This window comes from Alosa pseudoharengus, unplaced genomic scaffold (assembly GCF_046254945.1).
Source record: "Alosa pseudoharengus isolate Yale_2024_CS ecotype anadromous, Long Island Sound unplaced genomic scaffold, YU_APseudo_1.1 YU_APseudo_1.1_scf_5, whole genome shotgun sequence".
Taxonomy (NCBI): Eukaryota; Metazoa; Chordata; class Actinopteri; order Clupeiformes; family Clupeidae; genus Alosa; species Alosa pseudoharengus.
Window position 1 is genome coordinate 33,178,536 of NW_027468837.1, and position 27,851 is coordinate 33,206,386.

General features: G+C 42.3%; 2 protein-coding genes across 5 annotated transcripts; both read left to right on the forward strand.

Moving 5' to 3' along the window:
* Window positions 1–957: 957 nt before the first annotated feature.
* On the forward strand, window positions 958–11,340 carry aldh4a1 (aldehyde dehydrogenase 4 family, member A1). The gene is made up of 15 exons (XM_076268202.1): window positions 958–1,136; window positions 2,531–2,624; window positions 2,815–2,907; window positions 3,244–3,291; window positions 4,206–4,361; window positions 5,147–5,296; window positions 5,563–5,637; window positions 5,824–6,011; window positions 6,733–6,806; window positions 6,946–7,142; window positions 7,648–7,695; window positions 7,791–7,943; window positions 8,790–8,911; window positions 9,089–9,207; window positions 9,543–11,340. Exons 1-15 carry the CDS (start codon window positions 1,096–1,098, stop codon window positions 9,653–9,655), a joined length of 1,671 nt encoding a protein of 556 aa, XP_076124317.1. The 5' UTR covers window positions 958–1,095; the 3' UTR covers window positions 9,656–11,340.
* A 2,475-nt stretch (window positions 11,341–13,815) lies between these two features.
* LOC143104246 (CXXC-type zinc finger protein 1-like) lies at window positions 13,816–25,636 on the forward strand. 4 transcript variants are annotated; one of them, XM_076268220.1, is made up of 14 exons: window positions 13,816–13,985; window positions 14,656–14,771; window positions 15,073–15,173; window positions 15,312–15,454; window positions 15,630–15,785; window positions 16,152–16,286; window positions 16,939–17,046; window positions 17,745–17,923; window positions 18,458–18,665; window positions 20,517–20,627; window positions 20,764–20,813; window positions 20,915–21,011; window positions 22,996–23,148; window positions 23,848–25,636. In XM_076268220.1, exons 1-14 carry the CDS (start codon window positions 13,983–13,985, stop codon window positions 23,992–23,994), a joined length of 1,707 nt encoding a protein of 568 aa, XP_076124335.1. In that variant the 5' UTR covers window positions 13,816–13,982; the 3' UTR covers window positions 23,995–25,636. The 4 variants fall into 4 exon arrangements, with proteins under 4 accessions (XP_076124335.1, XP_076124333.1, XP_076124337.1 ...); XM_076268218.1 differs by having other exon boundaries at window positions 17,742–17,923; window positions 23,848–25,633; XM_076268222.1 differs by having other exon boundaries at window positions 15,312–15,439; window positions 23,848–25,633.
* Window positions 25,637–27,851: the final 2,215 nt, after the last annotated feature.

Below are 27,851 nucleotides of genomic sequence, written 5' to 3' on the forward strand. Positions count from 1 at the left end.
GATTCATTCACTCACAGACCTGCATAACATCGAAGAGGAGGCAGCTGCGCGTGGAGCTGGAGCGGCACTCATCATGCAGTGACCCCTACACTCCAGTCATATGTGCGTTAAAAAAACCAGATGTTGACTAGTCAAAGTCTTTATGGGTGTTTAATCTACGGCATATTCATCAGGTCTAAATTCATCAACGATGACCAATCGCACTTAGCGCATAGGCCTACTGCCCCTCTTTTTCATGAAAAGCTATAACAATTAGGCGTAGGTCTATAGAAAGACTGCTAAACGGAAATATTATGTATTAGGCTATTTTCCACCACTTTTTCTATGCTTTCTTAAAACCCTACTGTTGTGTTAGTTTCATATTTACTAGTTTTGTGTTCCCGGTCAAAAATGACGTGATAGACCTTTGTATCAACTTATGTTCTATTGGATATTAGCCTACTAGTTTTAAACTTCCACTCATGCAAGTCAGAAAGGGGAATACTAGGAAATGTTCTAGTAGAGGCTGTCATAGACAGGGGGGGGGGGGTGTTTTAATGTACAGAAACACACATACAGTTCCATCTGACCATAATGTTAAAGATTAATTGAATTGAATGTCTACACATGATTTTTATAAATAGACCATTTGAGCCAGGGAAGGCTGGAATCTAATTGGCTGAGGAGGTAGGACTTATCTTCCTCTGAATGGCCACTCACTGACTCGCCTCCTGTACGTTCCACTTTTTACCCGGAGGGGAACACATTAGGATAATTGTAGCCTACTGTTGTGTCAACGCGGTCTTTCAATAGATGTTACACTTTACATTTTATTTTAATCATGGTACTTCATTATCATTGACATAAATGAATTAATGTATTAAATGATTATCCTTTTCTAAGTAAGTTTGGCATACACTGTCACGTGTGCCCCCTCATTCAACCTTGGTACGTTCTGATCCGTGCGTTCGCTGTAGATAGCGACTCTGATATCCCTAGACTGGGGCTGTGTATTTTATCAGCGATTGACAGATAGCTGATAGGTCCACACATTTGAGTTCATTTCTCATTGACTTTCCAATTCCTCACAGAGATTTCCATCACTCACTTGTCACCATGCTGCGACTGAGATCCGGGCTTTGCCAGTCTTGGAGGGGGTATGTATCCTTCCCAGCTCACATGGGCAAGCACACGACCTTACTAAACAAGGCTACCTTTGACTTAATTAAGTGACATGTGCTTTCATTAAGGGCCATTAAGAGACAGACGTGGTGTCATTGGGGGTGATTGAGCACGCGCGGGGCGCATTCCCATATGTGAGATACCCGGAGATACCGAGCGAATATTTGAAAAAGAACTTACTGTTGTTACGTAATACTTGTAAGAATCGCGACAGGCGCTAGGCTACGTGAGGAATGTATCCCCACTCACGTTCACTTCACTTAATATGCAGACAAGCTGTACGTGACAGCTGTCTTGAATCTAAAGATCGTGGTGGCCGTCTCCCAGCAGCGTGCATGTCCCGCGGTTCAACTTCACGGAAGTTACGAGAAACAATGTTGCCTCCTACTCGTTCTTCGTTGTTACAGGTGTTACGTGTGTTTGCATAAGCGAAGTCATGCAGGGTCAATGCTGTCTCAAGCCCATGTCTCCAACTGGGATATCATTGAAAACAATTGAATGTTATATTCACAGTCTTCTACACAATACGATGTGTGTGAAATTCACACACATCGTATATTGTGTAGAAGTCAGGTGTCTATCAGATTTGGGCATGGCATTACAAATCCTGCAGAAATCAGCAAGACCGAACTGGCGAGAGCACCATGGGATAAGCGAATATGGGACACTGACCTTCAGTGCAGCAGAAGTTAATATGGAACCGGAGTGGACAGCAGCAGAAAGTTGCAGCTGTGTAACTTTCCATTCGTCTCTCTAAGTTTGAGGTGCACCTACCACCTATCCGTATAGAGAGCACATAGCAATCTGCTCACTAGGGTTAGAGCCAAAACTCATGTTAAACTTATGTTTAACATTATGTATATTTTGTAACTTGCCTATTTAAGGGTTCATCTCTCTTTTCTGTGTGTGGCAAATAGCAGGATCAAACCAGTGTAAGGGATACTAAGACCAAATCCATGCACAATTGACCCTGTAAACTTGTAAAGCGTCCAATTCTACTAAAGCTGTCTCATGACTGTGTGATAGGCTACTGCACTGTCCCCTCTGGCGTCCTGCCAGGTGTATCTTTTACTGTCTGGACTGGGATAAAGAGACCAGACCAAATTATACTCAACATTACACTTAGTGATTTTCCAGTGCTTTGCAGTGGTGTAAATACCACTGACGACATGCTCTCAGAAGGCAAGGAAGGGCCTGGAAGGCAAGCATGTTTGCTAGCTGGCTAACTTCTGCTAACAGCTGCTAGTGTCGGGTGCCTGCACGCCTCTTTTGGGAGAGGTTTACTTGCTGCACCACTCTGACGTTTGGCCAGTGTCACACAGCGTGTTCCATCTCAGTTGAGAGTCTAGTCTGTCCTCTCCTCCCGCAGGTTTAAGACCTTCCCCTGTGCTGCCGTGGAGGTGAAGAATGAGCCCATACTGGGCTTCGAGGCAGGCTCCAAGGAAAGGGCGGAACTGGAGAAGGTACACACACACACACACACACACACAGACACACACACACACAGACACACACAGACAGACAGACAGACAGACATAGTGCAATACTTGTACACTGTACTTTGCAAATGTGCATACATCTTTCAAGACTTGTGTGAGCATTTAGTCCGCTTGTGCTGTGTTGATTGACCTCTGTGTCTCTGTGGCTTGGCAGGCCCTTGCAAATCTAAAGGGGAAGACCGAGGAGATCCCTTGTGTGGTTGGAGATGAACATGTGTGGACCAAGGACATCAGATACCAGCTGTCTGTGAGTAGACCAGCAGTCAAAAAATCATAACAGCAGCATGTGGAAGTGGACATTATCAACCCCCTGCAGCCAACTCCATAACCTCCTACTCTTATCTTATCTTATCTTTCTGTGAGGGACATTACCTTCTGAATACAAACAGTAGCACATACCGTAACTGCTAAAACATGAGCAGTGGCAAATGTGTATTGCAGTGGTCTTTCATTCATATTATAAGCTGTGTGTTATCTTCCTTAGCTTGATAACTTAGGAACTTCTCTCCCTTGCTTTTGCATGAAGGACACCTGATAATTTATCTCCTGTACATTGCTAAGATATGCTTTCTTTTTTTGCCAGCCCTTCAACCATTCACATAAAGTGGCCAAGTTCTGCTATGCTGATAAGGTAAGGGATCCGTCTGTGGTCCAGACGCTATTTGGGGAATATCTTCTCTTCTTGTCAAAAGCAGTGGCCTAACCTGCAGCTTTCTAACCTTTCAGACACTGGCTATTTAAGACACTGACCTCCAATTGTGAAATAAAACTATTTTTTTTTTTTAAAAAGCAGGTGGTCAGGAAAAAAACCCAACAACAATTTGTCAGAAAAGAACACACAAACTGATACACTGGCAAGTCTGATGAAAAGCATTTTGGCATGAAACCACTCATTTGGTGTGAATAGCAGAGTTTTCTAAAAGAAGTGTGCCAATTTTTGTGTTCTTATTAGTTCATCCAGTGTTTTCTGGAACTACGTCTGAGATGTAGTGAAAACCTTGAGGACCTCTTGAATAAAGCCATCCGTTTGTTGTCATCACAGAATGTTGACTCGAGGTCACCGAGTACTGTCAGGAAATTGATAAAGCAGCCAGACAGCTACAGCGCTACACTCTGGGGGCATGGACATGAAGGCCCATGAACATGCCCCCAGAGTGTAGCACTGTAGCTGCCTGGAAGCCCTAACTGTTGGCTGCAACAACTCGAGTTTACGTTTTTTTTTTTTTTAAACATTACTTGTGACCTCAAGAATCGGACATCTATGAAAAATTGCCAGATTTCTCCTTTAAAAGTAGCTTACATAATGGCTTGTAGCTTAGCTCACTCCATTTTGCCCATCACTGGTCGTCAATACTTTTAGAAAACAAATTCTGAACTGGTCAGATGAAGTGACCTCACTATCCCCTTGTTTTTCTCCTTCTCCTTTCCAAATATGTTGGTTTATGGTTAGTTTAGTGTCTGTTTATGTCTGTGAAATGTTTATTATTTGACCAGATGCCTTTGGAACTGACTTCCCTGACCTTAAATGCTGAATTGTCTACGCAGGAGCTCTTGAACAAAGCCATCGTGGCGGCGGTGGCGGCGCGTAGAGACTGGGACCTGAAGCCGGTGGCTGACCGTGCACAGATCCTCTTCAAGGCCGCAGATGCCATCAGTGGACCCAGGAGGGCAGAGGTGCTGGCCAAGACCATGATAGGCCAGGTAAAAAGTGGGCCTTGTCCCCTTTAACCTCAGCTCTGTGGGTGAGCTTTGTGTAGTACAGGCCAGGACCAGCTAGTTTAATATGAAGTACAAGTGTTGAGTCTTTGTAACATGAACCAGCTACTTTTGGCACAGTGAATCACCTAATGCAACTAAGCATAGGTCAACATATAGGAAAACATACAACTTAATTTTTAGGTTTAGGGGCTTCAAGGCCTTTGAGGGCCTACGGACACTTTTAGTGCCCTATAGATTCCATATGACAGTTATTTAATATTTCCTGGGAGGGGCCTACAGGGTGGGTTGTCTTCTCAAGGGCCTCTATAACCTTAGGGCCCCTTGTTAAGGTCCTGGCCCATGGGCTAACATACACTATTTTGGTGCCAGTGTTTGGGAACAACTGGTATTCCAAGAACTTGGGCCTCGTTTCAGGGCAGGGGAGGTGTGGAATCACATGTGCCTCTCAAGCTCTCTGTGTCTCTCACAGCATGGGTCCCATGTTATTCAGGCAGCATGGGTCCCATGTTATTCAGGCAGCCTGGGAACCTGAAGTAAGCATAAATATGATACATTATATTAGTATTAATTGCATTGATTATGTATTGATGTATATGTACATGTATATATGTGGCCAGGTCCATCAAAAGGACTTCTATACGTGAGCATGGGTGACTGCAGTAAGGTTTAAAAACTCATGTGTTGTAACATTCAAGAGTCTGAACGTGTCTGTGCTGGCATGTCTCCTAGGGTAAAACAGTGTATCTCTGTGCTGGCATGTCTCCTAGGGTAAAACAGTGGTTCAAGCTGAGATTGACGCTGCTGCAGAACTTATTGACTTCTTCCGCTTCAACGCCAAGCATGCCATCGAGCTACAGTACCAGCAGCCTATGAACACAGATATCAGCACCAACACTATGCTATACCGTGGTCTGGAGGTAAGAGAGCCCCCCCTACAGGCCTGGAGGAAATGGATGTACCCAAAATGAATCTGCGTGCCAACCGTACATTGAAATACCCATTATCCCCCACTGGAATCATAATAACAATTTCAACATGGCACGGTAATATAATGTTTGTGTGAGGATGAGCACGTTCTCTTGCAGACTGTGATGGCATCTTAGGACCTGTCTTCAGTGATTTTAAAGGTATACTAACTGTTTTGTGTGTCTCATGTTGCACTGCCTGTTATGCGTACCTGCAGGGGTTCATTGCCGCTGTCGCCCCCTTTAACTTCACTGCGATTGGTGGAAATTTGGCAGGAACTCCCGCCCTTATGGTGAGTGACCGTGTACAGTTTTGGTGAATTTTAGTTTTGAACCTCCTACAGTGATCGTTGGATTTGAAATCATTGGGATTTTTGTCCTGGGATGACCGGCAGACAGAGACGGAACTGAACACCAGTGGCACCATCTGTAGTACCGGTAGTTTGTCATCACTGATCTGTCCCTTGTGTTTTTTCCAGGGTAATGTGGTGCTATGGAAACCCAGCGACACGGCAATGTCCGCCAGCTACGCCGTGTACAAGATCATGCGGGAGTCCGGCCTTCCCCCCAACATCGTCCAGTTTGTGCCTGCTGACGGACCTGTGTTTGGAGACACCATCACAGCCTCCGAGCACCTGGCCGGCATCAACTTCACCGGCAGCGTCCCGTAAGCCTCCGCTGTTTCCTTCAAGCTGCTTTTTTAAATAAATAAATATGGGTCAGACTTAAGGCCCATTCACACCAAGAACGATAACGATAACGATAACTATAAATAAATATCGTTCTCGTTATTATGAATGACTACGTTCACACATAAACTATAACGATAACGACATGAAGAACGATATCGTTGGGGATCACTTTTCAGAACGATAAAAAGCCAATAGCCAATCAGAACCCATCAAATTTTAACCGTCACATTCATTAACACAAGGAGAGACTTTGCTTATCGTTGTTCAGTCTGAACGCTTTTATCGTTATGGTTATAGTTATCGTTATCGTTCTTGGTGTGAATAGGCCTTTAGACAAGATTTCTTTCAAAAATATAGACCCTTTCAAGAGTTCCATTATCAGCATCATAGTTGGCCCCACAAGGCTTCCGTTTTAACATTCCATATGTTATCTTAATGCAGAGGAAGTAGATTGGGAACCAAATAGAACGTTCAAGCATTGTTTTTGTTTTTATTGTTGAAAGGGTCTATACAATGCTGTTTTGATTAAAGGGGATGGCTGGATCAATAGTATCACTGATCACAATCAGTAGAATTGGGTATGAGAAATTAACTGATGTTTGTAACTGTGAGATCAAGCCAATTATGCCAGTGTGTGCTATCGTGGGCCTTTGTATAAGAAATAAACCCATTCACTGTCTCTTGCTCTTACTTCAGGACCTTCAAGCGCTTGTGGAAGCAGGTGGCCCAAAATCTGGACATCTACAGGAACTTTCCTCGAGTAGGTGGAGGTAAGTGAACATGACCTGGCCTTGTGTCAGAGCCCTGCCAAAAGCCTTTAACAGCACTGTATTGTCCAGTCACTGACCAACTCACTCATTCTCTAAAGTCCCTCTCTCAACTCCTAAATTGTGTTGTATTCCTCTGCAGAGTGTGGCGGTAAGAACTTCCACTTTGTGCACTCATCTGCGGATGCCCACAGCGTGGCCATGGGAACGATCCGCTCTGCGTTTGAGTACGGAGGGCAGAAGTGCTCCGCCTGCTCCAGGATGTACGTGCCGGACAGCCTCTGGCCTCAGATCAAGAAGGAGCTGCTGGACATCCACAAGCAAATGAAAGTGGGAGACGTGAGTATGGAGTGCTCCCCGCACCCCACCCACCTGTTCCACTGGGCACCTCAAAACATCAACGGAACTAGGCCCATTACCAAACGCATCCCGTAACATGCCCAAATTTGGTCTGAAAACACCTGTGGGCATGACCGGAGTAGGCCTACCCGTCGAGGAAATGGACATTTTCTTTGTCTCACAGAAATAAATCAGATGTCAGTAAATGGTCAATATACTGATGTTAGATTGAGCTCAATTGTGTACAGAGGAAATGGGGCAGAGAAAGAAGACATTTTGAATGTTCCTTTCCTCTGGGTTGTCCCTCATGCAGCCCATTAACTCTTACTGTTATTGTTTTTAAAATGAAAAAAGCAACATCCTCTGTGGTCATGAAATGATGCAAGAGAAAATACAGTGCTCTGTCAAACATGTTTTTAAAAGTATTTAGACAGAGATAACACAACAGTGTACTGGAGTGCCTCCATTTGTCATCACACTTCTGATGTGACTTATTTCCTTGCAGCCTGTTGAGGACTTTGGGACTTTCTTCTCTGCTGTCATTGATGACAAGGTGGGATATGTTATACAAGCGAGTAAAGAGAAGTGTCTCTGAAGGCACTGCCGCTGCTCACTGATCTCTGATATGTGGTTATCTTTCTTTCTCAGTCATTTGCACGCATTAAGAAGTGGCTGGATCATGCAAAGTCCTCTCCTAACCTGACCGTGATTGCTGGAGGAAAGTGTGATGACAGCAAAGGTTACTTTGTGGAGCCTACCATCGTTGAGACCAAGGACCCAAAAGATGCCATTATGTGTGAGGTAAAGGAGCATACAATTATGTGTATTTGTTTAGAAGATGCTAGAGGGACTTAGCACAGTGTGTGGATATATTGATTCATCAGTATCTACAGTACACCCTGTTGGAAGTGAACCCATTGGCCTGGTTCAGTAACTTAAGCTAGAGGACAATTGATATGTCAAAGTGTAAGGGGTCTCATGACTTTAAAATCATATAGTTCTCAGTCTAGAGTTTATTCCTGAAATGTATAAAACCTATAACCAGAGGGTAACGATACCATTTAACCATCATGGTAATGACCCTGTTTTCTCTGTGAGTATAAAACAGGGATTTCATCCCTAGAAATTTGATGTTGATTTTGATGTGTGATAATTACTTTAAAATGAATATATTTTATAGTTAACTTTGTGGATCAATCAAATGGAGAGACCCATGTCCTGTTGCATCTGCAGTGCACATACAGTAGGCGATGCACTGGTACACGCAGTCTTCTGTCTTTAGGACCACATATCGCTAGTGCCCAGAGACCGTAAAATGGCTCTGATAACATGCTTGAGAGCTCAGGATCGCCCCCATCAACAGGCTGAGTGCTGGATTTGCCTTGTTTGCTCAAGTCAATCCTTTCTCTAAACCATGTTTAACGCATCAACTCTCAGACAGCCTGCCCTGTATACGGCACATTTCACTCAAACCCACATGGCAAGAATTTTATATTCAAAGACTTTTCAGTGAATCCCAAATTCACACCCATTGAATTGTGATGTTAAGTCTGGTGGTTCTAATTTCCTCTAATATAAACTTGGGTGTTGAGACCGTGTTCCCTTGTGGTTCTGAACTGTTGTGTTTGGCTGTTCTCTGTTCTCCAGGAGATCTTTGGGCCGGTTCTCTCTGTTTACGTGTACCCTGATAAGGATTACAAAAAGGTGCTCAACTTGATTGACAACACATCACCGTATGCACTGACTGGAGCTGTTTTTGCCAAGGACAAGTAAGTCGCCAACACAACCCTTATCGTCTGTAGCTGTGCCAGCGGGTGGGGGGTGCTAGCAAACATATAACATCCTCCTTGTGTGAGTTTTAATCCAAATGGTCACTGTCTGTGTCTTTCTTGACAATTGAGTCTGCGTGTGTGTAACTGTGAATATTTCTTTATTGTTATTTTCAGGAGTGTTGTAGAAGAAGCAGGGAAGGCTCTGAGGAACGCTGCAGGAAATTACTACATCAACGATAAATCTACAGGCTCCGTTGTGGCCCAACAGCCATTTGGTGGCGCTAGAGCATCAGGTGAGCTACCTGACAGACTGCTGATACCGATGCAGAAATGGCCATAATGGCATAGGCCACTAGGCTACACAACATGTTATAGTTGTTATGTTTAACTAGAAATCAACCTTAAAAATCTTTCTGTCACATAAAAATCTCCCTAGCAAATTGTCACAAAAGATAATTGATTTTAGTTATGGATGCTCTCCCACTAGGAGCTAACACATTCAAAACAAGTGCATCAATAGACGCACTGTAGATGTACAGATTGCACAGGACTAATGGCAAACATTTTATTGTCAGGATAGTATGGTTAGTCTTTCTCTTGACCCCTAAGTATTTTCTTTTCTGTCTAGGTACCAATGACAAGCCAGGTGGACCACACTACGTGTTGCGATGGACCTCTCCCCAGGTTGTCAAGGAGACACATGCCCCACTCTCGGAATGGAAGTACCCCTACATGGGTTGAAATGGACTTGCCACACACCCCTGCCAGCCTCGATCCCTCTCCCTCCCTCATGAACCTTTCCCCACAATCCCCTTCTCTTCCTCCCTCCCTTCCCTCCAATCAAGACTAAATAACAAATCCCGAATCCTCCTTTGACCCGAACTCCATCTTTGCCCCTAATGACCTGTTGAACCAGAAAGTCTGGCAGCGTCCATCCAGTTGTCTTAAACCAGAGTGCTGAAGCAGAGGTGGTCGCTACCTGGTACGGCGAATCAAAGCTCTAGTCAGACACTCTGCTGAGGTGAGAGACGAGCTCAGCAACCAATAGCAGAATGTCTTTGGGACTTTAGCCTTATCCTTCCGGCCTGTCTGCTGCATAAGTGACGACTCCCACCAACTACTCACCATCTGGGAGACTTTTAGGTGTAGCATACTGTAGCTGCTCCTGTTATGGCCTGAAAGAATGGCTGTCTTCTGAGGTCCGTTTCTTTCAAGATGCACTGGAGTTGTTGGTCTGTGCTTCTCTATCTGGTCTTGTTAGAAGGGATGGCAAATGATCTAAAGGTCTGGCATTGATCTAAAGGTGCAGTTTGTAATTTGTTATCAAAAAGTAACAATTTTCTTTAAACCTTTTGTGGTTTTGCGAATCTGAAGGCAAGACGGTTTCTCAATATTCCCCTATATTTTTGTATTGTTTTCTTTTAATGTGTATTACTATTATATTGTATATACTTATTTGTCATTGTCCTTCATAGGTCTACACTCATTGATATTTTTTATGACAAAATTGTAAATTAACTGCACCTTTAACTTTCTGCCATGGTAAAAGGAAGTAGAGATGACATGATTTTATATTTTTTAATAATGTTTCATTGTCTTCTGCTTCAAACATATGACCCCATGCTATTACATTTTGGTTTGGTTCTTGACTCTACAGATGTCCTGCAGAATACACTACTCAAAAAAAGTTAGGGATATCTGGCTTTCAGGTGAAATTTGTTTCAGTACAGAAAGTACTGAAACATTGAACTGTTGGACATGCACATTCAAAAGTTTAGAGAAGGTCACATTAAGTAAAGGTTATAGTGGATTTTAGGTTCATCCTGAAATTTCACCTGAAAGTCAAATATCCCTGACTTTTTGTGAGTAGTGTATATTCACCCCTGGATGTTGAACTAATTTTCTATATAGTACCAGACACTGAAATGGACCCAAATCTGATCTGGTGATTTGGCAGTGTAGTTCATCATGACCCTGACCAGTGCAGCTAGTGCAAGCTGAGTTCTCTCTGTTACATCCAACGCTGATCTGTTACAGCAGCCAGCCTGATGCTGATGCCATTTCGCTTTGACTAACTTCACACTGGACTTATGCATATCAGTCTTCATCCGCTGCATGCCTGAGGTTCGCAACTGTGAAATGTACACTAATAGGTGAAATGCAAATCATTTCTTACAAATCATGTTGACACAGAAGGAAAAAAAAACATCTGCTACTTGAAATATGCAATTAATGTAATGATGGACAGTCATTCATTTTAGCTAAGTTTAGAAATGAATTATTGATGTGTCTGTTTTTCTCCTCCAAGTAATTTTGGAGAATAGTGCCTATCTTGAAATGGTCTCTGTGGACCTCGGATCATGTTGTGCTTGCTGTACATCTGACAGAAAAAAATATGTGAATGTATGTGATTAAAATGGGAATTGAATTCACAGAATGTCTGCGTGTCTTCATGTGCATCCACTTAATAGTGTGTTAAGCAGACTTAATAATGTTTACAGAGGGAAGACCAACAATAGCCAGCTTGTTAGCCATCTCCTTATTCACATGTGTATGTGGTTTGATACACTGAAATATGTGTGTTGCTGATCCTTGGTTTGCTGCTCATTGTGAGTCTCGAGGATCATTTCACTTGTAGACACAACAGGATTTGAATGGGGAAAAATGAGACAAGGAGCAGGTAAAACATAGGAAGAAGTAATATTGGATGTGGTTTTAACTCCTCAGTTGAACAGTACAGTCATAACCAACTCCAAATTAAGTCAAGCACCATTTATTATTTGTGCTTCTGGAGCTGTTTGTGAGGTTCACAAGATATTTTTCTGTAATATCTGCCAGTTCAGTTGTATACATTTCAGAGTTGTTTGGTTTGAGTATAGGATACAAACAGTTATGTCTTTATTAAGTGTTATTGCATCAAAATGATTCTTGTTTTGCACCAGATAGTAGGTTACATTAATTCAATACAATATTATGCCCTCATTTTAGTGCATTCGTTTGACACAATTTACTAAGCGGGCCCACAATTTTGCAAAATGATGCATTATATAGTATATATATATATATAGCCTATATCTTCCAATACACACACACACACACACAAAGGGGCGCTGCTAGAAAATGTGGGCCCTATGATAAATAATTCTAGGTCCCCAAAAATGCAAGGGGGTCAAGGGGAAATTAATTATTGCACAGCCTATAAAAATACACTACACTGTTCCTAACACAATTTTAAGCAAGTCTGTTGGGAGTTTGATTTCTTCACATAGACAACATCAATACAGTAGCTCCGGAGCAACTACAGTCTAGCAGCTTTGCATAATGTAAAGGCATGACATTTACTGAAGGCCAAAAAATGTATATACACCCAAAGCTGAAAACCCATTACAGGATGGGACAGGAAACTAGCTGTAAGAGCTACGTGACTACATGCATAGACTATGTGACAGTATGCACAAAAATGAAAGCAGTTATAGAACCACAGCCTTCCTATTTGTGTGTGTGTGTGTGTGTGTGTGTGTGTGTGTGTGTGTGTGTGTGTGTGTGTGTGTGTGAAAGAGAGAGAGACAAAGAGACTGTATATCTTGTCACTAGTAATCTAACTCCTCTAACTTACAACTATGTGACAACAGAGACTGTGACCGCATGCACAAATTCAAATGAAAGTAGACAAAGAACCACAGCCTTTCTATTTGTGTGGTAATAAGTACATTACAACACATGCAAATAGACAAAAACGCTAGACAAAACGCAAGCAACTTAAGAAAATATCTCCATCAAAATGTGCATAGCCTACCTATCGTCCTGCAGACGGACTAATTTTGCTCTTTAGCAAGGGGTAAGTGTCACCTTAGACAGTCTTCACTATTTTTTCTATACAAAATTCAGTCAGTCAATCAACCAAGTTATGCAGCAAATACACGTTACAATTACAAATTAACTTTATATTTCGTCTTACATTCATTATGGCATTTAATTTGGAAATTAAAATAGATATTCCAGACTTTTCAAGGGCCCTCTTTCCACTTGGGGCCCTAGTAATCAGTCTCACTTTTCCCCCCCAGTCCAACACCCCTGCACACACACAGCCTATATCAATACGCCCCTCTACTAACTGAAGTCGGTAAGCCAGTGTACTGACTGAAGTGTAGCCCCCACGTTCCTTATTTTCATATCAGAAAGTTGGCAACTGGACTTGTCTTGGTCTCGACCATTGTGAATATTCTAGCTGGTCTTGTCTGAGTCTAGTGGGCTAAAAAAACAAACAAACAAAAAAAAAAACAATTGCATGCTTCAGAAAGCAGAGGGCAGAGCGAGGCAGCGACACTAATAAATTATGAAGGGTCTTCAGTATAAAGGTGCAATGTGACCTAGAGCTAGGGCTTTAAGGTTTATTGCAATTGACTGCAATGCCAAGACCCAGGCTCATTAGTATGGCCATCAGAGTGCATCATCTGGAGGCAGCCTTAAAACCACATAGCAAAATCCTAATTTGTCACATCTATGTAAGCCTACATGTAGGCTAATTTCTCAGACATACAAAGATCCCATTGTAATTCAATGCAATATAATTTACGTTAAATTAATTTTGAATTCTCAAGAATAGTATATCCTCTTCCTGAAGACCCACCCAATCCCCCACCCACCCACAACACACACACACACGCACGCACGCACGCACACATACACACACGCACGCACGCACACACCATAGGGCACACACACACACATACAATGTTCTTTCTTTATTTTTATCATTATGTCCTTTGCAGCAGACATGGGTCTTGATATTTTTTAGAAAATGTGAACAAAGCATAACATACCTATGTGAAAGACATTTTGGTAGACACGATAATCGGAACTTTTATTTTTTAAAGGAATGGCCAGGGTTTATACTTCCGGTTCCCGAAGCTATTCATTGTTTGGCTAGCTATCAAATCTAGACAAATGTATCACGCCTTCGATTGTATTGTGGACACGGCAAACTGCTGATTGACCAAGCCTTTATATTAGATTAACTTAAGGTCTCGTGGAATATAAATAAGACATCATTATCAATTTACTAAACATGGTGAGTATAACTGTAGTCAACGAGCTAAGATGTGCTAGCAAGCTAACGTTACATTTCAAAGCTAGCTAAACTCGAACTAGGAGTTTTTCCAACATTGATTTGCTGTATTTGACCATGGAATTTGTGATGGCTTTTGTTTGTCGTTAATAATGGTTTCAGACATGGCTTTGTTGTGAAAACATCAAGCTTGAGATGTGTGTTGTGTAACGGTAACGTTCACATAAGGGTTAGTTATCTATAACAACGTACATTATTAACGTTATGGATTTTTTTCATTAACACCTTTCTTTCATGAACTTTAACAAAACAAATCTAGTCGAAATGAAAGTAACGTTAATGTTACTCGCTGTTGAAGTAGCTGGCATCTGTGGGAAAATAAGTTGCAGTATATCTGCACAGTGCAGTTGCAGTCCATCTGCACAGTGTGATAACACTCCTATGCTAACGTTAACTCGGTGTGTCAGTTAATGTTAGAGACCGCCAATATCTGGTAACGTATCCGTGTACCAGTACCACCACCACCAGTTATATTATACATGTGTGCCATACAATCTGTTAGGTCCCCTTTGCAATGGCCATCGCTACCATTTGTCATACCAGTTTTATTATGGTATTAGACCATAATCAGTTGTGTCGAGACTTGCTCACCTGCGTTGCTGTAACCCCACAGGACAGTGAGATGTCTGACCTGGACCAAGGTCCGGGGATGGAGAACAGCAGTATGGAGGAGGAGAATGCACCTGTCTACTGCATCTGTCGCAAGGCGGATATAAACTGCTTCATGATGTAAGCTTGCAATCTCAACTTTAACATGACAAACAACACTATTTGAATTGATTTCTCAGTATTTAGTCAAACTGAACGGATCAGAATTGTTAAACACCATTTGATAACAATCATCATCTGATTAATGTTGCAGCTTGTACTTTTCTTCCAGTCATTTTCAAATTATTCTATATCCTTATCTGTGAATTTGATCTAGACTATTCAATGACCACAATAAACCTTGATAAAGATAAGTGATGTCTGACCAGAAGTCTCTGATTTCATAAGAGTAAATGTCTCTCCTGGTGTCTTGTGTCACCAGTGGCTGTGATAACTGTAACGAGTGGTTCCATGGCCACTGCATAAACGTGACGGAGAAGATGGCCAAGGGCATCAGGGAGTGGTACTGTATGCGCTGCCGAGGTGAGGCTTTCTCAAACTATACAACTTTTCATTCTGGATAGCTCCAGCTGATGCAATCAGATCTACAATAAAGTCGTTTATTGTTTAGTTTGACTCCAGTCACCTTCAGTAATCAATATAATCTATTCTCTACTGAAGACAAGAATCCATCTCTGGAGATCAAGTTTCGACCGAAGAAGAGCCACGAGGAGAGGGTGGAACAGCCGAGGAAGGAGAAACAGACGAGTCTTCCGGACTTCAAATTGGACAAGCGCCGAGGCTCACGGGTGAGAGATATTCTGGTAAAGACGCCATGTATGTAGATACAGACAGATAGAGGTGTGACAGAGAACATTTGACCTAAGTTATTGTCATTCCAGAGTGTTTATTGTGTTAAGTTGGTTTGGGTGCATGTAAAAAAATGAAATGTATGTGTAAGGTTTCGAAAAATTGTGTGTGTGTTTTGTGGGTCCTCAGGTGAAGCGCTCAGCTCGTATGTGTGGTGAGTGTGAGCCCTGCAAACGCACTGAAGACTGCGCACAGTGTGACTTCTGCAAGGACATGAAGAAGTTTGGAGGGCCTAACAAGATCAGGCAGAAGTGTCGTCTGAGGCAGTGTGAAGTGCGCGCCAGGGTGAGTGCTGACTTAGATAGATAGATAGATAAATAGATAGATAGATACCTAATTGATCCCCAAGGGGAAATTCAAGGCTTGGGTGAGCTTAAAGCTTTTGGAACAGACAGTGCTGTGTGAAGAATAAAGAGCAAAGGATTCATCTGAAACAAGTGACATGCTACACACATAGCAAACACACAGAGATTGTATAGAGGTAAAATGCTCTCTCTGAAGAGAATAATTGCTTTAATTGTGCTGTAGCTCCTCGGCATTAGTATTGTCTAAAGATGTGTTCACTGCAGCGGTGACATGTATTTTTGTGTTATTGTGATGTGTGACGTGCTTTGTGTTTGTATGTTTGTTGTTTGTTTATGTGTGTATTAGAAAATGCTGCGTGTGAAAGATGAAGAGTTTCTGCGTGAGCGACGGGACAACTCGATGCACAGCCGCTACTCAGACGACTTTGACGACGATGAGATGGAGCTCTACCATAGGTACAAAGCCTCACAGAAGAACCAGGTAACCATGCCAACAAATGCTGTATGCTTCACTTAGACATGTGTGCCAGAGGCTTCTACCTAGTCTGCGTGCCGTATAGGACATTCAAGATTCACTCATGGCTTCCTATTGAGTGGTGAAGATCCTCCATTATGCCAATTTTGCAAAACGCCCCTGTCAGTGAGACATATTTTGATCTGTTGCCCTGCCTTGAAAACCAAAAGACAACAATTTTATCATCAAAAATTCTATAGCTGATGTTTTTAGTAAGGTCCCACCTTTGAAGATTTTAGAATATCTTACTAGCATAGATTTAAAAAAAACATATTTAAGTTTCTATAACACACAATGCTCTGGCCACTAAATAGCCTTAGTTGCGGAAATGGCCTTAAATTAAACAAACAAACAAACCTGGTTTTAAGGGTAAATTTCAAATGCTAACAAAATCATATATCTATCTGAGGTTGTTATAAGAGCTTACTTGAGCTTTCTCATCTGATCTTATTGTTTAGAGGTGTACAGTACATGCACACACCAACTGACATTAATTAAATGTCATGATATACTTTAAATACAATGTAGTATGCACATTGCATGCTTTACAGGTGTATCTTTACTGGAGCATAAATGTCCACTGTGTCATTTGCTTTACTCTGTCTGTCTCTCCTCCCAGCCCTGGCTCAGCGATGATGAGGATGGGCCTGTGTACAACCAGGTGATGCGCAAGAAGGCTGTGAAGATCAAGCACATAAAAAGGCGAGAGAAGAAGTTTGACAAGAAGGTATCTAGTCTTTTTTAAGTCCCTCATATCATTTTCAACACAGCTCTCTGTCTGCTTCAACCCTGCTGCACATGGAGATGCAAACGGTAAAAGACGAGTCAGTGTACCTGTAATTACTTATCCACTGGTCCTCATTAATGGTTGACTGCATATGCCACAATGATGTTGCATCTGTAACAGCATAGGTTCTCAGGGCAATGTTTAAAACAAATTCGAGGTAGAAATTGATTGTGTACATGTTGTTGCTATGATTATATTCGTTCTATTTAGCTAAATCGCTAGTTCCCTGACTTAGCTAAGGCAAGGCTACCAGCTGACTGCTTCTTCTCTATATGGTGCGTGCATAATTTGGAGATGTGCTTTGGATCACTGTCCTCTTTTTTGGAGCAATCAAGCACCATCCACAGGATGTGGCATGGCATTGCAAACCAGAGGAATGGCCTTCCTTCTTTAAGATTCCTTTAACCCTGTACAGATTTGCCACTTTACAACCACCAAAGCACCCCCAGACCATCACCATCAAACACTCCTCCAGCATTTGGCCTGCATCTCACAAATGTTCTTTGTGATCTGAACACCTTAGAATTCTCTGTCCACGGTTCCAGGTGTTTAATGAGTTTGTCATACGGAAGGTCTTCAACTCGTTTAGCTGACTCCAGGCTGTGTGTTTGTGTTAATGCTCCTTTTGCTCCCAGCAGAAAGAGTCTCGGCGGCACAAGCAGAAACAGAAGCACAAGGACAAGGTCCGGCACAGTGACCGCGGAGACGGGCGGGTCGGGGGCGAGGTGCAGCAATGCCTGGGGCCCAACTGCGTGGAGCCGTCCCGACCCGGCTCCAAATACTGCTCTGAGGACTGCGGCATGAAGCTCGCTGCCAAGTAAGGACTGGCACATGGGTCTACAACTTACTCACTGTCTGGCACTGAGATCTGCATCAGATTATATGGGTCGTTCCATGTCAAATCAGACAGAATCCAGGAAAATGGTTGCCGCGCCGAGTTTACCTACTTAATGTTTAGGTCCCAAAATGAAGACCTGTAAAATATATTTGTTAAATTCCAATGTTTCAACCCTTGATTTTTTTAAAATAATTTTTACTCTCAGAAATTATCTTTAAGGCCATGTTTGGACACTAATATCTTAATAAATTATTATTCCTTGCTTGCCCAAACTTGAACACAAACATTTTTGTGTGTTTCTTTGGATGTGTTTCTGCAGTAGAGCATCTCAGTATTTTATTAATCCCCTGTGAAACTACCTGTGAGTGAGTTAGGCTATGTCATTGCTGACATGTGTTTGTTTTGGATATGTGTTTGTTTGCTTGTCATTCAGACACATCTTAGTTAGTTCCTACCTCAGTGCCTCTAGTTGTACTGATTGTTTGTTTGTTTGTTTGTTTGTTTGTTGTTCAGCCGCATCTATGAGATCCTGCCCCAGCGCATCCAGCAGTGGCAGCAGAGCCCGTGCATCGCGGAGGAGCTGGGCAAGAAGCAGCTGGAGCGCATCCGGCGCGAGCAGCAGCAGGCCCGCCTCCGCCTCACCGAGATGGAGCGCCGCTTCCACGAGCTGGAGGGCATCGTCGTCAAGGCCAAGCAGCAGACCGTGCAGGAGGACCAGGAGGTCAGGTCACAAACGCACGCACACTTGCGCACTTACAGACATAGCCAACACAGCAGGCCCTGCATGAGGACCAGGAGGTCAGGTCACAAACGCACGCACACTTGCGCACTTACAGACATAGCCAACACAGCAGGCCCTGCATGAGGACCAGGAGGTCAGGTCACAAACGCACGCACACTTGCGCACTTACAGACATAGCCAACACAGCAGGCCCTGCATGAGGACCAGGAGGTCAGGTCACAAACGCACGCACACTTGCGCACTTACAGACATAGCCAACACAGCAGGCCCTGCATGAGGACCAGGGGCCTCATTACAGAAAAATATCGAAACTGCTTGTCCTATCTTAACTTAAAGTTTCAAAGATAGGAAAAATCTTATCTTCCTATTACAGAAGCAGTTCCTAAACTCATGGCTGTGTCCTATCTTATCTCAGATCTCTTATCTTATCTTAAGAAATCCTAACTGTAACTGTCAATTACCGGTAGGTTTTTAAATTGGCAATTGTCCTGTCATGGCTGTTTTTATGCTTAGAATGTATGTAAGACTGCCTGTATCTATGATTAGAATGTCAGGTTGTTCTTAAGAATCTTTGACAGTTGGTTGCTCCAGATAGACATAGCTGCGCGTTGGGTTCCCGGCGCCCTGTCGGGACATATTTTCCCAATAATGACCGGCGTTCTATACATTATCCCGCTTATTACACGGCTACTTGCCAAAACAAAACAATAAACTCCCCACAATATGACTATTTAGCCTACATAGCTTAGGCTATAGCCTATTTGTTACCGTTCATCGTGGCTTTTGCTGAGAAAAAAATAGTTCGTAACAACACACACTGAACTTGAATCAAACATTCTTTAGAACAGAGGTGATCAACCGTCTGCTTTTCACTTTTGAATGAAGTTCCAGTAGTTGCGGAGTGATATGAAAGACCTGAATTAGAAGCACAAACTCCGTTGCCATTGACAGCGGTCATTATTTTTTTCAGAGGTCCTCTAGTCGAAAATAATGACTGCTAGAACTTTAGGAAATCTTATTCAAGTCAATGGATCGTTCTACTTGCATTGTGATGAGCTGTGTAATAAGTAAGGGATAATGGACGGTGGTCTGTTAACAGAAATGAATGCACGGTCGAGGTTGTAAAACAGCCCCGACGCGCAGAGGTTTAAACCTCGTAAGAGAGTGTCAATATTTATGAAAAAGATTATAAATAATAATAATAATAATAAATAATATATAAATAAAATAAATAAATAAATAATGATTAATATTTATTTGTTTTAGGCTATACATGTTTTAAAACACAGAGCTTATACTTGTTATATTGCTTGTCCAAGTTTTCACTTAATTAGCCTATTTAGTGAAATATGCTTTATGGTGTCCCTAACAGTCATGTTCTTCATCTTGTCATAGGCTAGGCAAGAACCCAACAAGACTGTTACAGTCAGTTTTGGCAGTTATTTTGAATTTAGGATGGCACAGACCCGGTTCTAAGTTAGGATTCCTAAGTTAGGACATATTTGAATTAGGATGGTTCTGTAATGGCCAAATTCCTATCTTATGTTAACTAAAGATAGGATTTTTTCCCTAAATGCAGTTAGAAAACATGCTAAACTGAGATAAGATAGGATTTCAGAGTTAGGAAGTTTCTGTAATGAGGCCCCTGGAGGTTAACAATCAGGTGGTAAAGAGCGAGGAAAATCAATGAGAAAAACGCTTGCGTTAGATAAGAGAAATCCAAATAGTATCAAATCAAAATAGCAGATTGTTCAGGGGGTGAGGACGTTGTTTGAGCTACAGAGTATGTGTATCGTACAGAGATGCTTACTCAAGTTCCTCTGCTTCCAGGTGAATGAGGGAGACAGTGAAGACACAGACCTGCAGATATTCTGTGTGTCCTGCAGTCACCCTGTCCACCCCAAGGTGGCGCTGAGGCACATGGAGAGATGCTATGCCAAGGTAAGCGTATGGCAACCATTCTATTTCTTGAGGGTTTCAAGACTATTCCCACCAAAAACTGATAGAACATGTGGGCTTTTTTAAAACGTCACATTCACATTAATGGAGTTTGTGTTGACTTGATCTCTCTCTGCAGTATGAAAGTCAAACGTCATTTGGGTCCATCTTTCCCACACGCATTGAGGGGTAAGAGGCATCGTTATTAGTAATAAGGGCTGAAAAGAAAAAGGTATGTTTTAACCCCCTTGGTCCTTGTTAATGTGTGTTTACTGTACATCCGTCTCCAGGGCAACACGACTCTTTTGTGACGTGTATAACCCTCAGAGCAAGACGTACTGCAAGAGGCTGCAGGTCCTCTGTCCAGAACATTCCAGAGATCCAAAGGTTAGTAGTAAACCCAGAGACTTTCTAATGAGGAGACACCGCACTCAAAAAATCCTTCATAGAAATGCATGGGGTTAGTTTGTATCACCAATATGTCGTTGACATGTGAATACATTGAGCCAATCGTGGTGTGATGTGAATACATTGAGCCAATCATATGGTGTGTTGTGAAGACATCGTGCCAATCATGTGTTGTGAATTTGCCGCTGGAGCAAGATTGGTGTCGTGAAGCCTTGCGCACGCACATTTCTGCCGAATAGGATGCCCGATGAGTGCAATATGGCCGCTGAGTGGAGGGACTTGCCTAAAAGGACTTTGGTGAAGCCTGCAATCAGACTCAACGCCCCTCTTTTGAACCAGGCTTCTTCCTTTAGAAAGGATGAGTTATTTTCTTCAATCGCCCAATCAGAGTCCTTCTCTGTGGTTTAGACAGCGAAATCACATTCTAATGCAAAATATAGTTTGTCACATTCAGCCAATATTTCTTCACCATGCTCTAGTTGTCTGGCTGTGTGATCTCCAAAATAGTGTGGAGGGCAGCAGGTTGGAATTGAATTGGCTTATGGCCAGAGTATACCACAAAGTTCAGGTGCACCTCCTTAGTGGGGTTCCCAATTTCAGACATACACAGGAAAGGTGTTGCATTCTTTGTGCTATAGGTAGGGGAGTTCCCACAGTAGCAAATCAACAACCAAGCTTATCTAAAATGAAATAATAGGACGCGAGATATGACAATTATGCAAACAATTGACCTGTCGCTAAGCCCCCATTGTTACCGTGTGAAACTCGGACAAACAAAGCAGACTTGATTAGAAATACATTATGGAAAATGGCAGCTGACAGTATATCAAAGCAGGCTTTGAAGACATTTTGGTCGAGGAAGGATTTAATTTCCTCCAGAAGCAATCAAATTTTAATTATGCTATGAAGAGGTATATTCAAAACTTTAAAATACATACAAGGTGACAAGCTTAAAGTGGAGGCAGATCACCGTGCAAAAACCACTGATGTTAATGCTAGCTAGCTAGTGGAAGATTGAGACTGAGATATGTTAGGCTATGTTAACATTCGATGTAGTAAGGATATAGTAGTTGGCTAATGAGCATTTTCATTTTGGGATTTAACAGGGAACCTGGTTACTGTGCCCACGTTGTTGGCTCAGTAGCCTACATTACGTCCTGTAGGCTACTGTTAATGAAATATACCCCGTTTTCTAGCCTCTCGGGGGTACCGGCTATCACACTGGGTATTACACGTCCCCCATGCACAACGTTTGACCACAGTTATCCGTCTGGGTTTTTTGAGGAAATAAACTCCATAAATAACCATTAATTTGTAATTGTATTCATCCTCCCTGTTGTTTCCTATGGAGTTGTTTGAGCTGATGTCCGAGTCAGTTGAGGCTGGACTGTCATTGGCTCATCTGCGTTCTAAGGGTGGCGCTTAGCGACAGGTCAGTTGAGGCTTGACTGTCATTGGCTCATCTGCGTTCTAAGGGTGGCGCTTAGCGACAGGTCAGTTGAGGCTGGACTGTCATTGGCTCATCTGCGTTCTAAGGGTGGCGCTTAGCGACAGGTCAGTTGGCTGGCGGCAGTCACAAATGTACCTGGCATCCATGAAGGCCATCAGCCTGTATGCCCAAGCAGAGAACCATAGCATCAAGGTCCTCATCAAAAAACCAGCCTTCATGAGCAACATCTCCACAAACAGAGCAGCCTTTGTGAGCATGTCACTGGGGTTGTCAAGCAGGTACCCTCCTTAGTGTTTTGTTCCCATAATCAATTACATATAAGAATAAACAATTGAGCTGCAAGCTCATCCACACATACCTCGCAACACCCAGACATGCATCATGTACTTATATTCATTGCATACAATGCATGACATGCATACATTCATTGAATAATATTACATGAAAATATTTAGTATTTGCTGAGTGAAGTGTCATATATTAATACGTGTTTGCATATGTGTTTGCGTGCAGGTTGCGGTGGATGAAGTGTGTGGTTGTCCGCTGGTGCGTAACGTGTTTGAGCCGACGGGCGAGTACTGCCGCGTGTCCAAACGCAAGTGCAACAAACACTACTGTTGGGAGAAACTGCGGCGGGCAGAGGTGGACCTGGAGAGAGTCCGAGTGGTCAGTTCAAAAGCCTTATGTATAGACCCTTTCAAGAGAGTTCCATTATCAGCATCATAGTTGGCCCCTCAAGGCTTCCGTTTTAACATTCCATATTTTATCTTAATGCAGAGGAAGTAGATTGGGAACCAAATAGAACGTTCAAGCATTGTTTTTGTTTTTATTGTTGAAAGGGTATATAACTTTACCCTTGCAGTTTCTTACACTGTTTAGCACTTTCTACAATATCCATGGCTTTGCACAGGCATCTATTCCCTGGCTTATCACTCTACTGTTACTACCAGCTCCGTAAAGCTTTTCAGTAATATTCAGGGTCTCCGTTTTATCTGACTGTATTAAATTAACTTTGTTATGAAGATGTTATATTGATGGGGAAAGTAGTTTAGGTGCAAGGTCATTTTTAGTGGAAGACAGTGTAATGGCATTATGCAGGTACACTTCAGCCATGGTATATTGTCACTGATGTGTTTTGAAAATCCATTGGTGAACGTGTGAATGAACAGACCTCTCCTCTCCTCTCCTCTCCTCTCCTCTCCTCTCCTCTCCTCTCCTCTCGTCTCGTCTCGTCTCGTCTCGTCTCGTCTCGTCTCGTCTCGTCTCGTCTCGTCTCGTCTCGTCTCGTCTCGTCTCGTCTCGTCTCGTCTCGTCTCGTCTCGTCTCGTCTCGTCTCCTCTCCTCTCCTCTCCTCTCCTCTCGTAGTGGTACAAACTGGACGAGCTGTTTGAGCAGGAGAGGAACGTGAGGATGGCCATGACGAACCGGGCAGGACTCCTGGCACTTATGCTGCATCAGACGATCCAGCACGACCCTCTTACCACTGATCTCCGGAGCAACAAGGACAGATAACCTTTGACCTCACGTGTTACATTCTTAATCCCTTGGACACAAACCCAAAAGCCTAACTTGTCAGTTGGGGTATCAGGCTCACCTTTTGTATTGTGCGTCAGTGGAACGGACCTAAGATTCCAATAGAAGATTTACTCCATTGTTGTCTTTACATAAAGTTATTTGTTGCTTTTTCTTTACTCCCCTGTCTTTTGATGGCCAAAAATAAAAATGTCCTTATTTATCTAGCCTCCATTGAGTGGAAAAGCAGAAAGGTAGATTTATGTGTTACCAGTTTTCCAAACTGAAGCTGCCTGTTTTAGTACATTATTATGACGTTGAGCTGGTGGTTAACTCAAAGCTTTCACTCTTTAACTCAGATAAAATATATATGTATATATGATATAGCAAATATTTATTTGTGATACACCTGTATAACATGCCATATAATGCCATACATGTAATTCAAATATATGTCAGACTCATACTTTAAATAACCTCCTTGATATGGAAAGCTTTTCCAGCTGTGCATAAATAATTTTCCTGTTTTCAGTCTAACTCTCCAGTACAGGTCATAATACTTTGGTACATTTCCAACCTTTACAACTAGCCTTTGGTAATACTGAAGGAAAATGGAATTGAGCGGAAGTGCGTAGACGGGTGGAGTCAGGCCATTTAACGACAGCCTTGCACATCATTGTTAAAAGCAGGTGCTGGCACCAGTTTCGAGCCGGTTGTCATTTTGCATTTTTTTTTTTCCTTGAGCTGAGCCCTGCATTCAGTGCAGGTCTCCCTAAGTTTCGATTCCACTTTAAAAGGTGCATGGTTTCGCCACTAGATGGCAGTGCTGATCGCATTTCCTAGTTGACGCTGAAGCATCAGTCAGTCAAGCAGTAGAACTTGTGCAAGCACACTTCTTGAGCCTCCTTTACAGTTATATTTTTGAACCTCTACCCTTGTCATTTTGTTAATGAAGTTTCTTTGATAAATGACAATGACTGAAAATATGAGTACATCCTAAACCTGTGTTGAGTGCCTCAAAAGCCTTGAAATTCAAGGCTACAAAATGTAGGCTGGTAGGCTATTTAATCTCAGCCTTTTCTTAAAAAAAAAGAAAGAAACTTAGTGAACTTGTGTATTCAATAGTGCACTATTTACTCATTTACAACCTGCCTCACATTTCTCTGTCACATGCCATGGAGATTGACACAACAAGCAGACAAGACATCCCTGTGCAAATCCATCAGGGGGAAATGGAACAGAGTTAGACAGAGAAATGTCTAACATGTTGGATGATTTCAAAGTCCCCCTTATTGGCCAATCTTGAATTGCCATTCAGTTTGACAACAGATATGGAAAGTAGGCCATATTCACCATATATTCGGCCTTTCCATTCACACCCCCATTAAAATAATCCATCGTGGAAAATCGGAGAATTTTTGAATGAGAAGTTGCTCAACATTCATGCATTTTGCCATTTTTGGATTCAAAGTGCCCCCTATTGGTCAATCTTACATTGCTATTGAGTTTGACAATATAAAGAACCTTAAAAAGTGCATTTTTTAGCCGCTAGATGGCAGTGTTGGCCGCAGAAGCATTCGTCAGCCAAACCGTATAACTCCTGCAGTGATCACTGCAGCCCTTTTTGAACCTCTACAGTTATTTTATGAATGTCTACCCTTATGCTATTTGTATATTAAGCTTCTTTGATAAATGACAATGACTGGAAAGATGAATAGGCCTACAGCCTAAATAGCTTTTACGCTGTCAGTGTATATCAATTGGGCTTATAGAGGTCCATAGGCCATTCAGTTGATTGGCAGTGTACATGCAGCTGACAATTCCTCACGTTTTATTTAGGGATGTTGTTCTACACCTACTGAAGAGATCTGACCCCTATATTGAGGGTGTACTATTTTAAGTTTTCTCAGCCTACCAACTTTCATGCTGACAGTGTAGTCTGTTTCAGTTGGGCCTACAGAGATCAGTTAGATCCATTTGATCTACAGGTTGAGGATGCCACAATTCCCCACTTTTTATATGAGAATGTTATTAGTTTTCCTAGCTAAACAACGTTTGCATTATAAATGTATTTCAATTAGGCCTACAGAGTTCAGAGAGTTGAGTTGCGCTTCAAAGGGGTGGTAGGTTGCTTCATGCTTGTGGAGGGTTGCTTCGTGTTTTTGGAGCTGGTTGACTGTGCTCACAGACAACCCCCTGGCATGAGAGTGGGGGGAGTCTCTTCCTGATCTTCCTGAGCGGCTTCGTGCCGGGTCCGTTCGAAGCATGGCAATGCCCTGACTGAAGGGACCTTGGCGCTCAGGCGAGAGGGAGGGGAGGTCAGAGAGGTGCTGGCACAGGTGTCTCAGGCAATGAAGGACATGGCAACGTCCCCAAGGTTAGGTGGGTCTGGTAGTCAGGTGCCTCTCAAAGGATGCCTCAACTCTCAGATGAGGGTGCAACAGTGGAGCATCTGGGCGTCCATAGCAGCACGGTGGCTGCAAAAGGCTGGCATGCAGAGCGCTTCCTGGGCATGGTCTATTTTGTTAGTGGGGATCGGAGGCAATTCACTCTGATTTGACATTAATTTACGGCACATTTATTTGCATGTGGATCTTAAATATCCATATCCATGGCTTTGCAAAGGGCATCTATTCCCTGGCTTATCACTCTACTGTTACTACCAGCTCCGTAAAGCTTTACAGTAATATTCAGGGTCTCCGTTTTATCTAAAATGCATTACATAGAGTTAGTATCAAGTATACCTGTATGACTGTTCTCCTCCATGCCTTAACTGTCTGTTTTTTTCTGAATATCCCAGGCCTGAAGGGAGCATACAGTAGTCTCGTAGAGTTCACATGATGGCCAGCTGGTTTGTGGCAGTCGACGGACGGGCTCACATCCAGTCCTTTTTGCCTCATTCCCATGGGGGAACAGTTGCTCCACTCTACTGGGTTGAATGTGATGGTATTGCAGCAACACAGACTTGCAGAGGTGGCATTTCGACACCGATCAGTTCTTAGATAGGAACAGCTTGAGTTCACCCGGGGCAACGCAAGCTTATCATCCTTGTCATTATTTTGTAGCCCTCTGCAATAGTTGAACTTTGCTGTACTAAGCAGTCCAATCTGCACTGGCTTGTTCATAATATCATATCCAAAATGATGAAAAGTGACAAATACACTGCAAGCTTTGAGATCCTTTATTGACATTATTGCATAATAAAAATATAAATAATATTGGACATGGTGGTAAGGATAGAATTTAAGAAAGTAGACCTTCAAAGAAATTGCACATATCCTTTATCAGACCAAAACTGTACAAGATGTGACATGTAATCATATTTGAGTTTACTTAATATGTAGAATTACAATCCTTTTTCAAAAAAGGTTGGGATGCAGTGTAAACTGTAAATAAAAACGAAATCATGTTAATAATCAAAATCATCTTAATCATGTTTTTCATCCCATGATGCACCAAATGCGACCATATGTGCAGAATGCAGTTTGACATTGTTTTTCTGAAGTATATGTTCTATAGTATTATGTTCTAGATGATAAAATACCAAAAAGCCTTGCAATTTTACGTTGAGGAACATTATTCTTACATTATTGCAATATTTGAGTTCTTCACAGAGTGTTGATCTTTAGTTATGATGCTCATGGCAGGTAACTCAATTTAGTTGTGAAATGTTTGTTACCATTACACAGCTTTTCCGGTCTTCTGCTGCCCACATCCCAACTTTTGCTTCAACCTTTGACATGTTGCTTCTTTTTTTTTATAAAATTACATGATTTGTCAGTTTCAACATTCTATGTACCTTTTGCAACTAAATATGGGTTTATGTGATTTGCAGATGATCACATTCTGTTTATATG